Source organism: Melanostigma gelatinosum (genome assembly GCF_949748355.1).
Source record: "Melanostigma gelatinosum genome assembly, chromosome: 5".
NCBI lineage: Eukaryota > Metazoa > Chordata > Actinopteri > Perciformes > Zoarcidae > Melanostigma > Melanostigma gelatinosum.
In genome coordinates, this window is record NC_136638.1 from 8892609 (window position 1) to 8907578 (window position 14970).

Sequence of the window (14970 nt, forward strand, 5' to 3'; positions counted from 1 at the left end):
TGACGTTCTGGGTTTTACTGTCAGGTATGAGCTCACAGTACAATGTGCCAAGAGTTGGGTGAGCAGTGCTTATGGAACTCCAGTATTCGTGTAAAATGATGTTTTGACCTTTCAATAGGTTCAGTGTGGGCCGGCAACAATCTCATCGACTATGTGAGCGTATACATAATGTATGGGCGTGTGTTTTTGTTGTTGGTTGTATATGATCTGAAATCGAAGAGAAAAAGAAGTCTTGTTAAAAATAATTCATTTTACTGTGTCGCTGGGCGGACGGACCCCAAGTGCGATCGACCCTACCAACCGGGGTCCCCGCAGACCCCAGGATGTAGTCCTTGTATGAAAATATGATTAAACATGAATTATAATTTTATCATGTGATAAAATGATGAAGCAGCTCTGTGAGACTTCAGAACAGCTGTTTTGAGGTAAATAATGTCCGCATGCTAACATGCTCACAACGACAATGCTAAGATGCTAATATTTGGCAGGTATAGTGTTCACCATCTCAGCTAAGCATACTAGCATGCTAATATTAGCTGATCACCACAAAGCACAGTCAGCTGAGGCTAATGGCAATCAGTTGAAGGAATGTGGTCACAAAACCAAAGTATTGTCGACGAACATTTTAGCTGATGATGGTGTCAGATGAAAAGTCAAAAAATCCCCAAAGTTATGAGAATTCCTCCCGAGGCGGACGTAAAACCAAATGAAGGAGTGAATTAAAACAATAAAGTCGTGGGCCGTAAAAAATGAAATAAGATGAAAGATGCTAAAAATGCTGAGTAGACCTGAATGAACTGCATATGTAAAAAAGCTTCAATGTGTTTTTATCTGTGAAATGTAATCATTGACTTAGAAAAGAGGATCACACTACAAAACAGTGACGTCATCACTGTCCTGCTTCAAACATGGCCACTGTAGTCAGACATACTGTAGCTAGAAGATGTTGTGGCCCCTGAGCTGGTCGGTTAGACCGCCGGGGTCCTAATTACCGTGCACGGTTAGTTCAAGGACCTGCCTCTGTTCCGTTCACTACAGCCTCGTATGCTCAAGCGCTGTGGCCTTGAACAGCATCAGCATGTTTGGTGCATGAGTGAAATGAGCAGGAGGATGCTCGGGGAGAAGGACAAACTCTTGCAATCGTTTAAACATACTACGTGTTCTAAATGCTAATTTGTTGATTCTAAAAGCTGCATTGTCTTTAAAAAAACAACAACTTATTTTACCAGGAATACATTTGCCTCAAAAATGAAAGATTTGAAGAAAGAGGAAGAATTCTCAGGCTACTCACATGTTCCATAGGCGTTTAATCTAGTTTTTGGTTTTCAGCAAGTTCACAACAGGTTAAGTAAGAGATTTGTTTTTACCCAAACGTGAGCTGAAAATCAAGATCCAACTAATGTGTATTCAGGTTGTAATGCTCCTTACCGGCCACATGGGGGAGCTGTGGTGCCGTGCTGATCCACCGCCTCTTCACGTTCCAGAGAGAGAGAGAGCGAGAGAGCGCGGGAGAGAGAGAGAGAGAGAGAGAGAGAGAGAGAGAGAGAGAGCGAGAGAGAGAGCGAGAGAGAGAGAGAGAGAGAGAGAGAGAGAGAGAGAGAGAGCGAGAGAGAGAGAGCGAGAGAGAGCGAGAGAGAGAGCGAGAGAGAGCGAGAGAGAGCGAGAGAGAGCGAGAGAGAGAGAGAGAGAGAGCGAGAGAGAGAGACAGACAAACAGAGAGCGAGCGAGAGAGAGAGACAGACAAACAGAGAGAGAGAGAGAGAGAGAGAGAGAGAGAGAGAGAGAGCCTGGACACGGATTGAAAATTCATGACATGCACTACTCAACTTCTGCAAGATACACAGCGAGTATAATGAGCTAAAAGCTGAGAAACTTGGTCCTTCCTGACTCCATTCCATCAGTTTGTTTTTCTTCTGGGCTCCGTCTGTGTGTGCGCGCGTGTGTGTGTGTGTGTGTGTGTGTGTGTGTGTGTGTGTGTGTGTGTGTGTGTGTGTGTGTGTGTGTGTGTGTGTGTGTGTGTGTGTGTGTGTGTGTGTGTGTGTCTGTGTGTGTGTATGAGAGACTCTAACTCGACTTGTCATCATTAAAATTACCGGCACAGCTGTGGCTTTAACAACACTGCAAAAGACAGCAACCAAAACACACACACACACCACACACACACACACACACACACACACACACACACACAGTAAAATCTCGAAACAAAGAGCTGCTTTGGTCTTAGTGAAGCCTGTGTGATGCGATGGTGTGTAGCTCTCTGTGTGTATTTGCCTTTAATTACCTTAATGTCTCTCTTTTTGTTGTCATCTAATTCTCCATCAACTCACCGTACAATTGCTTATTAAAATGCGGCCACATCTTCCTCTACCTCTCTCCAGTCGTTCTCTGTCTGACCTAGTTTGGACAGCCTTTCTTAAACACACACACACGCACACACACACGCACGCGCAACCAGTGTTCCCGCAGGTGCTTCAAATCCTTGAAAATTGTTTGAATTTTGATGTGGTGTTTTTAAGATCCGGAGACGTCTGGAATATTGATTTGCGGTGGTGGGCTGAAATGGCTGGAATTGATCAAGGTCGTGAAACAGCACTTTTCAGACTGTTGAGCTTGTGGCGGAGCCGTTGTTTTTATTCCCATCATGCTCCATGGCTAACGCTCTTCCTCTCCATCCGAGGCTGCTGTTTGTACTTGCGTAGCGTAATGCAGAGCAGTGCTGGCATGTTGCCCCAGAGCAGACCAAAATACTCACACACACACACACACACACACACCTACACACACACACACACACACACACACACACACACAGCCTGCAGTATATCTTCAGAATATGACTTCCGATACATTTGGACTTCTCGTGTTCTGGCATCACGCGTGAAAACACGCGCCCTTCTGCGTGGGAGGGCTTTTTTTCCCTTCATTTTTTTTCAAAGGAGGGGACAGTGATGTCACAGAGGCACCGGCGTTACGGCACACGCTGAGCGAGAAGTTTCAACCATCTGGTCGGCCATTATTCATGGCGAGGCGTAAGCAGTAAAAAGGAGAAACATGCCGCTGGGCATGTGTTGCAGCGAAAGTACGACAGAGAGCGAGGATGGCGGGCTGATAAACTTGTTATTAACACGCCGCGGCCTCGGCCCATCTCTGACAAAGGTGAAGGAAGGCAGATGTGGGGGGGGGGGGGGTAGTTTGAGAGGGGTGGTTGGTTGGTGAGGGGGTTCAAACACCACCTGGACTGCAAAAAAAATGTTTCAGGGAACATTTGTCGGCACCGGCGTCCTGCTTTGATGCTTCTCTGCGTAAGCTCGTTTCACCGAGGCTGCTACAGAGGCTGTGTGCAACCCAAGGAATGATGTCATGATGTCATGATGTCATGCAACCATCAGCGCGCCGCACACTCCGACACGTCCGGTCATTGCTGGTATAACTCGGTGCTGTTCGGGAAGATACAGAGGAGTCGCTGTTTGGGACATCCAGATGCTGTATTTAGGCCCCGCTACAGCACCTGCAGAGTCAGCACAGAGTGACCACACAGTGGATTAAAGACCCTCAAGCCTCAGTGGACTGAACAGAAGGCCTGGCTGGAGCTGGACCGCTTCACACTCAACAGTGGAAAAGTTGTGAGTGGTGATCCTTGAAGAGCTAGGTGCGTATATCGGTTTAAAACATGAATGATGTCATGCTGAAGCCATTAACAACGATACACTTATAAATGAAAACATCCGAGATACATTGAGAAAAATCCAATAATTGGAGCAACACTTCATTTACAAATCATAGAAAAATTTGCAAAGAAATGAATTATCTTGAAGGAAACTGTGGTGTGTCGGGATTTATTATGGGGGCAACCAGTTGTTATAACTCACCTGTTCCCAAGAAACTGCTGAGTAAGCGTCCAATGTAAACATGCTACCACAGCTTACAGCCCAGAGGTCCTGGCTCAACTTTGACCCACCTCACCGCTACTGCACACTGGCAAGGGACGCGACGGAGGAAGTCAGGTGACGTAGGACAAAGATCGGCAAAGTCCGCGTAGGGAGGACGGGATGGATGGACGGGTCAGACAAACACAGGACTTTAACCCAGGAGACTGCTGTGTGTTATTTTGACCTATGTGCATTAATTAACCTACATGACGTACATAATGTAGATTAACTCGTCAATTAACATACTTACCATACTTAATTTACGTTATGAACGAAACGTAAATGAGCTCAGATTCATTTACTTCACATAAATAACGTAGATTAACTCGTTAGTTAATTTGCATACCATAGCCAATGTAGGTTAACTTTCTATACGTAGGTTAAGTTATGTAGCAAACACACTTATTTATTCAGCCTACTTACCATGATAGTCTCCTAAACCTAACCAAGTCCTTCTGTTGCCTAAACCTAATCAAACTGAGACCGTCCCACAACTTTCACCACGAGTCTAAAACTGCGACCGCTACGTTCAGGTATGAGGACGTGTTGCCGTCCTGCCAGCGGCAGGATCGCTGATTTAAGCAACGCTCCTGTGTGTCGTATCAGAGGGCAGGAAGGAAACACCGATGTGGAGGACCTGTGGCTACATGTCCTTTGGTGGGGACGGGCCTTAGTCCTTCTAAAATCCTGGTTACGGCCCTGGGTGGAGCCCTACACCACCCTGTGACCGAACGAAGAATCCCAGGAGCTCAGTGAGCGAGTGCACCTGTGTAGAATCTGAATAGGTGCACAAAATAATTTAAAAAAATACATCAGCTTTTATGGATTGTGGGAGTTCTAACAGCACAATTCATCAGAGGTGATCACTCATGGTGAAATGACATGACAAAGTGTGTGTAGGCCATTTCACTGACTGTACCGTGTGGCTTCCTGCAGGATGAAGATGCCTTTAATTACATGTTATCTGTGGCAAATCCTTTCTCAGCTGTTGGCAATGAAGTGTCACATTTATGGGGGGGGGGGGGGGGGGTAACAACAAGGCTTATTTTCTTATTATTTTGTAAGCTCCGTGCAGTATAAATAGCTCTACTTGTTATGAAGGGAAAATGTTTGCAGTGAATATATCTCAGTGTGACTTGTCTTCTTCAGCCCTCTCCAGCGCGTGTGTGCTCTCGCTCGCTCTCTCTCTCTCTCTCTCTCTCTCTCTCTCTCTCTCTCTCGCTCTCTCTCTCTCTCTCCATCCCTCCCTCCCTCCCTCCACCTCTGCCTGCCTGACTGTCAGCTCGCCTCGACCACGTAGCAGCTTCCTGGCAGCGGAAGCCGCTTGAGTCTGCTCGCTCGCTCCTCTCCGACACACACGGTCAGTCAGCACCAGTAGCCCATGTAGAACCACGTAGCACCAGCTTTGGATTTTAACCACTAGCCCGAAGCGGCAATGGATCTCTTCGAATTCGACTTTTTCAGAGACTGGGAGCTCGAACAGCCATGGTAAGTCCTGTGTTATTCCTTTATTATTATCATCATTATTATTGTGCGTGTTTAATGTGGAAGGTTTTTTTTAAAAAGAGGGATGAACGGACATGGTGAAATAAAGGGTTAAATTGCATTTCTTTTTTTTCTTTTTTTTGAGATGTAAAGGCAGCCAAAGTGAGTCCCGGAGAAATCGTGCAAACCGTCTTTCTTTGTCACCGTAAAGCTGCCGTTGAAACGGGAGGCTCACGCGTAGACTGCAAACACACACATACACACACACACACACACACACACACACACACACACACACACACACACACACACACACACACACACACACACACACACACACACACACACACACACACGCATGTAAGCACGCGCCGGCTCTTATTTGTTTGTAACCGTCTCATGGTGATTATTGAGGGGTGTTTCATTGTGACGCGAGCCCGCACCGGGTCAGCGTGACTGAGCAGCGGTCATTTGGGCAGAGAGACGTCAGACGATGTGAGTGAACGTTCGGTAACAACGTAAGTTTTTGGACAGTTTGTTTGAGTTTATTACGTTCTGGTCCTTTAAAACAAAAAAAACGAGTGCTGCTGAGAGAAAGTGTCTGGTTAACGGAGTTCAGGTGAGTTTAGCCTCCACCTGCAGCACAGGTGGAGGTGGAGGGGGTGTTTGTTTGTTTTTAGGGGGGGGGGGGGGCAGCATTATGGAGAAGTCAAGTTGGGTCGTGATGATTTCTGGGACGTCAGTGGAACATTAATGTTGCATGCGTGTTTGTTTGTGCGTCTTGTCGAACAATTAAGCAACTCAATGTACACACGCTCCAGATGTCTTCTTCTCTTGAACACAGCCAGGTATTGTTTCTGTGAAGCCTGAGGTGAGCGTTGACCTCCAGAGGTCTGTAGTGACCTGCAGGCTGAAGTAGAGATACTTCCTGGTTGAGTTGAACACCATTGGTTGGTACATTGATTGGTTGATTGCTGAAATGAATCAGCAACTTTATTATCGTAATCTAGGTTTATTCATTTTCCTTTTTTATTTATTTATGGAAAAACACCTCACAATCTCTGGTTCCAGCCTCTCTACTGAGTTAAAGTGAATATCTAAAACATCTGAAGACATCACCTTGGACTTGTGATGTTCATTATCCACTTAAATAATCATAATTTATTCATTTGTTTTCGAGCTTGGCTGATAACTGGCCCGGGCCAGAGTCTCCCCTTTATTTACTTTGTCCACCAGAGAGCACTGACAGGTGGTTTTTTTCCCACACATGTAACATGCTCTGCTAAGAACAAGTCTAAATTCACCTCACTGTAATGTGTAAAGCTGCAGCCCCGATCCATGACGTACAGTAACGCCTTCCATCCCCAATCCTGGCTGAAGTGATTGTACATGCAGCAGAGGACTAGAACAAAGACTCACGTGGGGAGAAGTCTTGTTTCAGGCCTTTAAAAGTAGGAGGGGAGACAACCGTGTTCCTCTGCGTGATTTGGAATCCGTTGCGACGTGGATCGGTGGAGCAATCCGACATTGTGAAAAGTAACATGTAGACCAGCTCGTCAGGCCGGACCCTGGTCGTACTGGCCAGCTCCCAGTTCAGGCTGCAGGTCTACAGAGAGCTTTTATTCAAAAGCATTTACTACAGTCAATCCCTGAAGTTAGTGGACGTCAGGGAAATTCTTTCTGGATGAATAAAAAAACGAGGAAAACGAACCAGCGATTTAGCTTTAAGAACAATGTGAGAGCATGTTTCATTCATATGTCTACATGCCGGATAAATATACTGCTGGGTATGTTGTGAGCATATGAAGTCCCTTGATATTGAGAACGTTATTAGACGCGCTGTGCTGGATGAATCCTGTATTTTGGGGGCTTTCTAATAGTGCAGAGGACCAGTGAGAGGACCGGTGCGTAACCTCCAGCCTCTCCACTCCCCCCGGGTATGGCAGTGGGAGAGCGGTGACTTGGCAACCGCGTTGCTGTTTGTGAATCCCGTGCTCCAGCGGGGACAAATGTGACACACGCTGCTGTCCCCCCCGCCTCTCCAGCTCGGTACTTAACCCCCCGCTGCTGGAGTGGAGCTGCTCAGGGCTCCACAGCGAGCTCGGTGGGGGGGTGTGGGTGGGGGGGTGTCGACACATGTAACCCACCGCCACCGTGTGCCAACGCTCCATCACGCCGCTGCGATGGGACATTAACACACAGCTCGGAAAAGAAACCGGAGGAATGTGCCAGGAACAGCTGATTTTGAAGAAGCCAACAATAAGCTGAGGGGTTGAGCAGTGGAGAGGAGAGCTTCACCTGCAGACCACGGAGTGAATCTCTTTGACAGGCTCTGGTCTCATGCTTGTAGTCAGTATCTCCTTTAGATGTCCTCGGCTGCTGAGGATGCTACAGACGAAAGTCCACTTCAGACCGTCCTCGCCCGGGAAATGGTCGTTTGGTCAAAAGCTTGAAGCAACCTTTGTTATAGGATTGGACGATATACATACTTGTAAACTACTAACTGCTTCAAATTGTTGAGATTCTGCACATACTGTTCATGCCATGGTTGTTTATTAGGACAGTGGGCCAGGAACCCTCCAAGGGGGTCACAAGATGAATCTTGAGGGGTCACAAGATGATTAACAGAAAAACATATTGATATAAAAAGGTGTAAAAGTCAGCAGGGGTTTTGTTTTTTCCTTGCAAAGAGAACTTGGAGGCTCTCTCTGTTCTAACGAGCGCTACACTTGATGGATTTCTGCCGTTGACTCGTAATGCCGGTGTGGTATCGCCGTGTCGTAATCAGCACTGTCGACTCGTACGAACTGGTTCATTTCAGTCACACTGAACCCGTTAACTAGCCAGATACCAATAACACAATACATCCAACTCTTCCTCCGTGGTGTGGGCCAAAGAAAGCATGCACGTTGGCTGGGAATGGAGCATGATGGTGACTGCTCCTAACCGGTGTCTTTTACCAGCAGCTCTGGAGAAGCGGCTTTGATGGAGCCGACGTCTAATAAATGTTAAAACGGACTCAAGCGTCCGAGATCATAAGGAGGAGAACACCTCGACTGTGGGATGCGAGAGAGAGAGAGAGAGAGATATTTTCAAATGGACCTATTTCTTTTTTCCTCCGATTTTTACAATGGATCTTACCGGCATAAAAGCCGGCGCACACCTTCAATAGGACCCATGAAAATCAGTCAGATTGGGAGTTAAAAGTCTGTCACTCGCCATTGATGTGCGGCTCCTGTTTGACAGTGGATTTTCCTTTTTCAAGGGAAATAAAAAAGAAAACCGAGAGAGAGAAAACAATCTTGAAGCTCCCCACGTCTTTGTTAAATCTGAACGAATCCAACACAGTGGGCCTCCTCCTCCTCCTGAAGAAATACCCTTTCATCTCCACTCCTCTTTGTTGCTCTTTCTCCCTCCTCCTCCTCCCATCTCGCTCTCCTTGTTTCATTCTCTCGCCCGCAGATCTGAGAGCTCGGCATGATCGTGACGGGGCTCGCGTTGAACGCGGTGTCCCCCTCGCTGTAATTGCCCATCATGTAGCCGGCTAATCATGGCGGCGGAATCTGGGGGGGGGGGGGGGGGGGGCGCTTTGGCTGTTAATTGACACTGATGGTGATTGGTTGAACCGTTTAAGTCGTTAATTAGGGAATTGATTACACATATCGTCGCCGTAGAGTTAGAAGATTCCAGCTGCGTGTTTTGGAGCTTAAAAGTTCACATCTGTGGGAAGGCACTTTGTGTATCGTTATAAATATTGTCATTATTATGACTGGATCTCGTTTGATGAATAAATTGTTTGATTTTTCTTTTTTTTAATGCAGCTTTAAAATGTAAAAAATTGGATTCAACATTTTTTGCAGTTGCAGCCATAATGCTGTTTCCAGACCAGAAAACAAAAAACGTCCACTTCTCCCGGGTAGAGAAGACGGGGGTCTGCGAGGAGAAGTGGTGACAGAGTCAATTTACAGTCCATGTTCAGTCTCACGGTCCGTTATTCGATGTGCCCGTCGATCCTCCCGCGCTCTCAATCAGCTCAGTCGCACGTGTGAGCTCAACACGCACAGAAGTCAGTCGTCACGCCGGAAATGTCCGTCCCCGCTTCGCCATCGGGCCTCGGCTCGCCAAACCGGCTCCGCTTGATGATGCTTCACATCGACGGCAGCCCAGAGGCCGGCGAGAGGAAGCTGTGTCTCGTCACGAAGCTGCCAATAATTCACACTCAGACGCTCCAGAACCAGCAGCAGATAACACCCGAAGGATGCTTTCTAGCGGTTAGGAAATCCTCTTCAGTGCCCTACTGGTGTGGGACAATTATTCCCTCGGGCCTGTACAAAAGGAGCTGAGTCAGCAGGTGTGAAACCAGTGAGATCAGCTGGAGTCACTGTGGGAGGAAGCAGTCGCTGTCCGTGGTTCTGAAGCTGTTTTATTGTGAGATAAATTCAATTTAATTTCTTGTGCGTTTTTAAAAACTTCTAATTCCACATAAACAAAACACAAACTATGTCAATAACAACAAAATGAATTAAAATGTTCACCACGGAAACAAATCTTGCCAACTGACAAAACATAGAGAAGCATCACAAAGGTTATAACACAGAGTCCCAACCAAAAACAAATCAACAAATTTCACATTTAAAAAAGACTTCGGCAGAATGAAAAAGATCCAACCAGACAAACATCAGTAATTGGGAGTAGGGTTGCAAATAACACAGTTTTATTTTTTTTCAATTAAACAGTAAAACGTTTCTCGGAGCTCTCAATGACATCTTGCTTTGTCCGACCTACAATACACAACCAAAGTATCTTTTAGATAGATGCATCTCCTCATATCTAAGAAGCCGGAACCAGGGATTGTTTTTGACATATTTGCGTGACAGATTACTTAAATGCTAAATTGATCATTCAAAATGTTGGAGGTCAGTTCTCTAGATTGATTCATCGATTACTTGACAAACATTTCAGCACGAATAAGAATGATGAATAAGAAAGATGGAAATGTTTCTCTCTTTTGTGGGGCTGAATGGGGTCGGGGGAGCAGTACATCATTTCGGTGAAATTTCTGGAGATGTTGCCATACCATCCTGAACCGATACAGATTCCAATACTTGAACTTGTGTATCATCCGATATGATACCAGTGTATTAATTTGTTTTTTTAACACACTGGTATCTGATCATAACCCTCTTATCTGTCGCTACGCAAGTTCAAGTAGGAAGAAGAGGGACGGCAACATCTGTAAAAATTAGGTTGCATCCAAATGATGTGCTGGCACCTGTATGAAAAAGTTACTGATCACCACAGTTGAGATTTTTCACATTTCCCAGGGTAATTTAAGCTGTTGTTAATATAAAACATATTGATTAGCGCAGCTTCAGGAAAGTGTTTCCAGATATTTAAAAAGTCGCCGGTTTCATGTGGATTTGATGTATTCCAGAAGTATTTATTCTCGCTGGGCCAAAGAGTAATTGTGCGGACGACTGCAGAGCGAGACTGAATTCTTCCTGCAAAAGGATATGTAACGTTATATACGAATGTGTCATTCCAGCTGAAACGCATTTTAACAAAGAACTAACAATGAGGGAGAATCTCTAAATCAACTCGTTTTCTCAGTTTCTTTTAGGATCTAGGTCCAGTATCACCGCAACATGACAAAAGGTTTTAAACTATGACTTCAAGTACCACATCTGTGACATATTAGGAGAAAAAAACAAAAGGCGCCTCAAGAGGGGATGTGAAGAATGCTCTATACGATTACATACAGGCTGTGCATCCGAACGGATATCTTCCACACGGCGTAAACATTTACCGCTAACGCAGTCTTTTCCCACGTCTTTCTACTGATCCCGAGCGGCGGGTATCCATCGAAGCCCGAGAAGTAGAACAACTGAAACGGTGCTGTCAGTCAGCAAAGTAGCGCAGGAGATACAATGCCTCAATTTCAAGAATCTTAAGAAGTCTTAATTAAGGAGATGAGCCTTTGAGCCAATTGTTCAGCAGATGATCCACTTACATTATCACATCCCACAAATACCGTTATCTTCCACGCTTTGGAGTCATTTCTGATAATTAAGGTGCACACACTGGTTGCGGCTGAACTAGTATAAAACAAGAGGTCAACAGTTAAAACTTTATCATTGTGTTTAAAGCCAGACCCTCATGTATGGCTGAGAGTCGGAGTGGAGACATTTCAAGGTTTGCACTTGCTCCGCACAAAGAGCGAAGCCATCTGTTCACTTCTTTAAGTGTCTTATAAGAAAACATAATGTCAACCATCTGGATGGGACATAAAGTCTTCAGCGGAACATTTATCTTCATCAGAGCCCCCCCCCCCCCCCCCCTCCCACGTTCACTTCGCATTGAAGCCGTTGGCCTGAATCAGAACATATTTTTTTTGACTGGAAAAACGGGGAAAAGGAAATATTGGCGCCCCTTAAAAGATGAGAAGAAATCAGTGATTATACAAAGAATCTCTTCATCAAAGTCATTCCTCCGCTCATCTGATCCAGGGGCTTTGCTCTTCTGGATGTTTCTTTTAATTTTTACATTATAGCTTCATCAAAAATAATGGATGTTTTTAAAACTGGCTCCTTAGAAGAAGATCTGATCCAGCAAAGAAGGTCTCTGTTAACTCACAAGCATCATTCTCTTGTTGCAGAGGAAGACACACGAGTAGCAAGGGGAGTGAAAGTATTAGTAATGTCTTCATGCTGGAAAAAAGGGTCAAGACCCTGAACTGATTCAACTCACTAAACGCTAGAAATTGACCCATCTTCAAAACAACTTTTTGGATATTTGCCCGGGTTATCACCATAGTCATAGACAAAGTGAACAAAGTGCTTAGATTTTCTTTAACATTTCTTCAAACAGATGTATCATTTGTTGATATTGAACAGCATCCAAAGTTAGTCTGTCTGACACCAACACAATTACAACGTCATACCTCTTCCTTTGATCACACATTAATTCCTGATCCAAACTACATCAAGGAATAATTCATGCGAGACCCAGTGAGTGTCGGGAATGTCCAGAAACATGCAGTCTGCCATCTGTCTCGTCCACGGTGGATTTGAATTCTGCAGCTTCTTCAGGGGTGTCGAAGGTCTTGGAGGCTTCATCGGCCATAATTTGCACCTCAGCAGGACACAGTAACGCATACGTTCTGTTCAATGGCATGTTCCCAGAGCCTCCACTTCACCTTGTGGAACGTTACGTGCCCTTTGTTGGAGAAATGATGAACTGTAATAATCACTGGCCAAGGGCAGAGAGTAGGGCAGGGTGTTAATAACTTGATTGGGTCACGCAACCGTTTGTTTGCTCCTTTAGGAATCGACACAACATGGGTATTGTGACCATGTTTGTAGTCTTTCAAAGTTTCAGGAAGACCTTCATTGTTACTGATGTTCACGTTGCCATTGGCTGAGGTTATCGCCATGCTTTCCCTAAATACATTTAGATTTGATAATTGCACATCCTCATTCCACTTCCCCCTTGCATACCATGGATAATGAGCCAAGAGGCCACAGGGCAACATGCAATATGGCTGTTAACGAGAACATTATCCCCAGAAGCCAGTTATTGATTGACGTGGTTAAGAATTTAAATTCAATCCTGAAGTAAATCAGCTCTTCAGGTAATTACTAAAAATGTCAAATGTCAAATCTTTTATCATCAAAATAAAGAGTTAATTTTGCGTCTGCGTAGCATCTTATGAAATTTAAAGGAATTTAAATCAAATTTTAAACACAGGATGAAAATATAATAAAAAATAAAAATAAAAAAAAACATACGCACAGCAAATCACCATGACGAACATCAGATAAGACCCAACAGGCACTCAGGGGCTCAATGAGGTGCAATAAAAAGTCAGTCGTGAGTGCAGCTGAAGTACTCATACAGAGACAGTATGTCTCTCTGAGCTGCGATATCTTTATAGAAACAGACTGGTAGAGTCAGAAGCGACCGTTCCCTGCATCAGAAGCCGCTTGAAACGTTTCACACTGAAGCTGCCGGCTTACCGAACAAGCAGAAGTGGAGATTGTTGCACTGTGTTGGGATATTACTTCCAGTTAATGGTGTGTGAAAAAAAAAACCCAACAGCCCTGTCAATAGATGTGACTAAAAGCCTTGTAACTACTAATTAGACTATAAAGCAGAATAGCGTACATAACTGTACCGGATGTTCCCCATGGGATCAGATCACTGCTGTAGCTGCTGTTCTAATATCGGCAGAGTTCCCCACCTTTTAATACCCACAATTATCGGTGTGGTTATTGCTCAGAAGACAACTTGCGGTGTTGGTTTTTTTCATCAGAGAATACACAGCGGAGCGATAAGTGGAGGGTGAGCGGTTTTTAGAGTTTTTGAAAGACGAAAATCACCAGACATTGTAATATCCATCAGACGTGCATCAGCTCAGATGAAAATCGTTGCTCATCGCAATATGAAGCGCACAGTAATGTGGAATGTGTATTTTTTTTGTTTTGTTTATTTAGTCATGAATTGATTCAATTTGCAAACTGTTTGCCTCCGATAACATGAATGTATTTGCTGAGAGAACTGAATTATGGATGGGTCAAACAATTTACAGAAGAGCCTGCTTGAAATTACATTCTCTCATTTGCTGTTAAAACCAAGAAATAATTACTTCAATTAGTTAATCAAGTATTTGCTTTAAGTAGTGTTGTTATGGAATTATAATTAGTAATTAATCAAATTAGTTAATGAAGTGCAGGGCTTGCCCTCTAGCAGAACTGTGTCATGATGATCTGATGTGATTCTCACGGAGGTACGAGTTTCCTTCTGCCGCTCTCGTCAAAATAATAAACTGCATAATCCAAATAATAATCACTCGCATTGTCTTCACGACATCTTAACCGCTGCACCTGATTAAAAAAACAAATTCTGTCGCATGCATATTAAAAAGTCGTGACTGGGTTCGGCATATCTGCAGGAGTGTGTGTGTGTGTGTGTGTGTGTGTGTGTGTGTGTGTGTGTGTGTGTGTGTTGGGAGGATTTAGAGAAAGAGAGAGCGAGAGTCTTGGCAGTCTTCACCAGGTAGCTTCTGCCCTCATGCCCCCAAGATACCAAGACAACACACACACACACACACACACACACACACACACACACACACCAGGCCCCCGAGGTTGGCAGAGCCATCTGCCAAGAGGGGCATGGTGCTGAGGAATGATAATGCATGCGCACAAACACACACACACACACACTCTTTCTTTCTTCAACACACACACACACACACCCTGCGTTGAACCGAGTGCTCCAGTAGTTTGCTCGTCTCTGCTGTAGTTGCCGGTTGATGTTGACTGTATATCTGTATTGTGAGTATTTTAAGGTGGCAGTAAGCCGACTTAATTCTTGCTTTACACGAACATATTGGACGCCAGTCTAGCCGTCTGTCAGAGGGATGTTTTAGCCCTCCGAACTTGGAACGTTTCAGCAGGTGTCCAACATGTGATTTTGTTTCCCGCCCGAGTCCTGCACAGGTCCACTTTTGTAACCCTGCAGTCTGGAATAATAGTTGTATAATGTACAAATA

General features: G+C 44.8%; 1 protein-coding gene across 1 annotated transcript in view; it reads left to right on the top strand.

The window, feature by feature from the left end:
- Positions 1–5367: 5367 nt before the first annotated feature.
- Positions 5368–14970, top strand: part of aff2 (AF4/FMR2 family, member 2) — a gene marked incomplete at both ends in the record, with an annotated part of 132664 nt that continues 123061 nt past the window's right edge. Inside the window, one exon of the mRNA XM_079268092.1 lies at positions 5368–5420. Coding sequence (XP_079124218.1) covers positions 5368–5420 — 53 coding nt within the window. The remainder of the gene's footprint in view (positions 5421–14970) is intronic.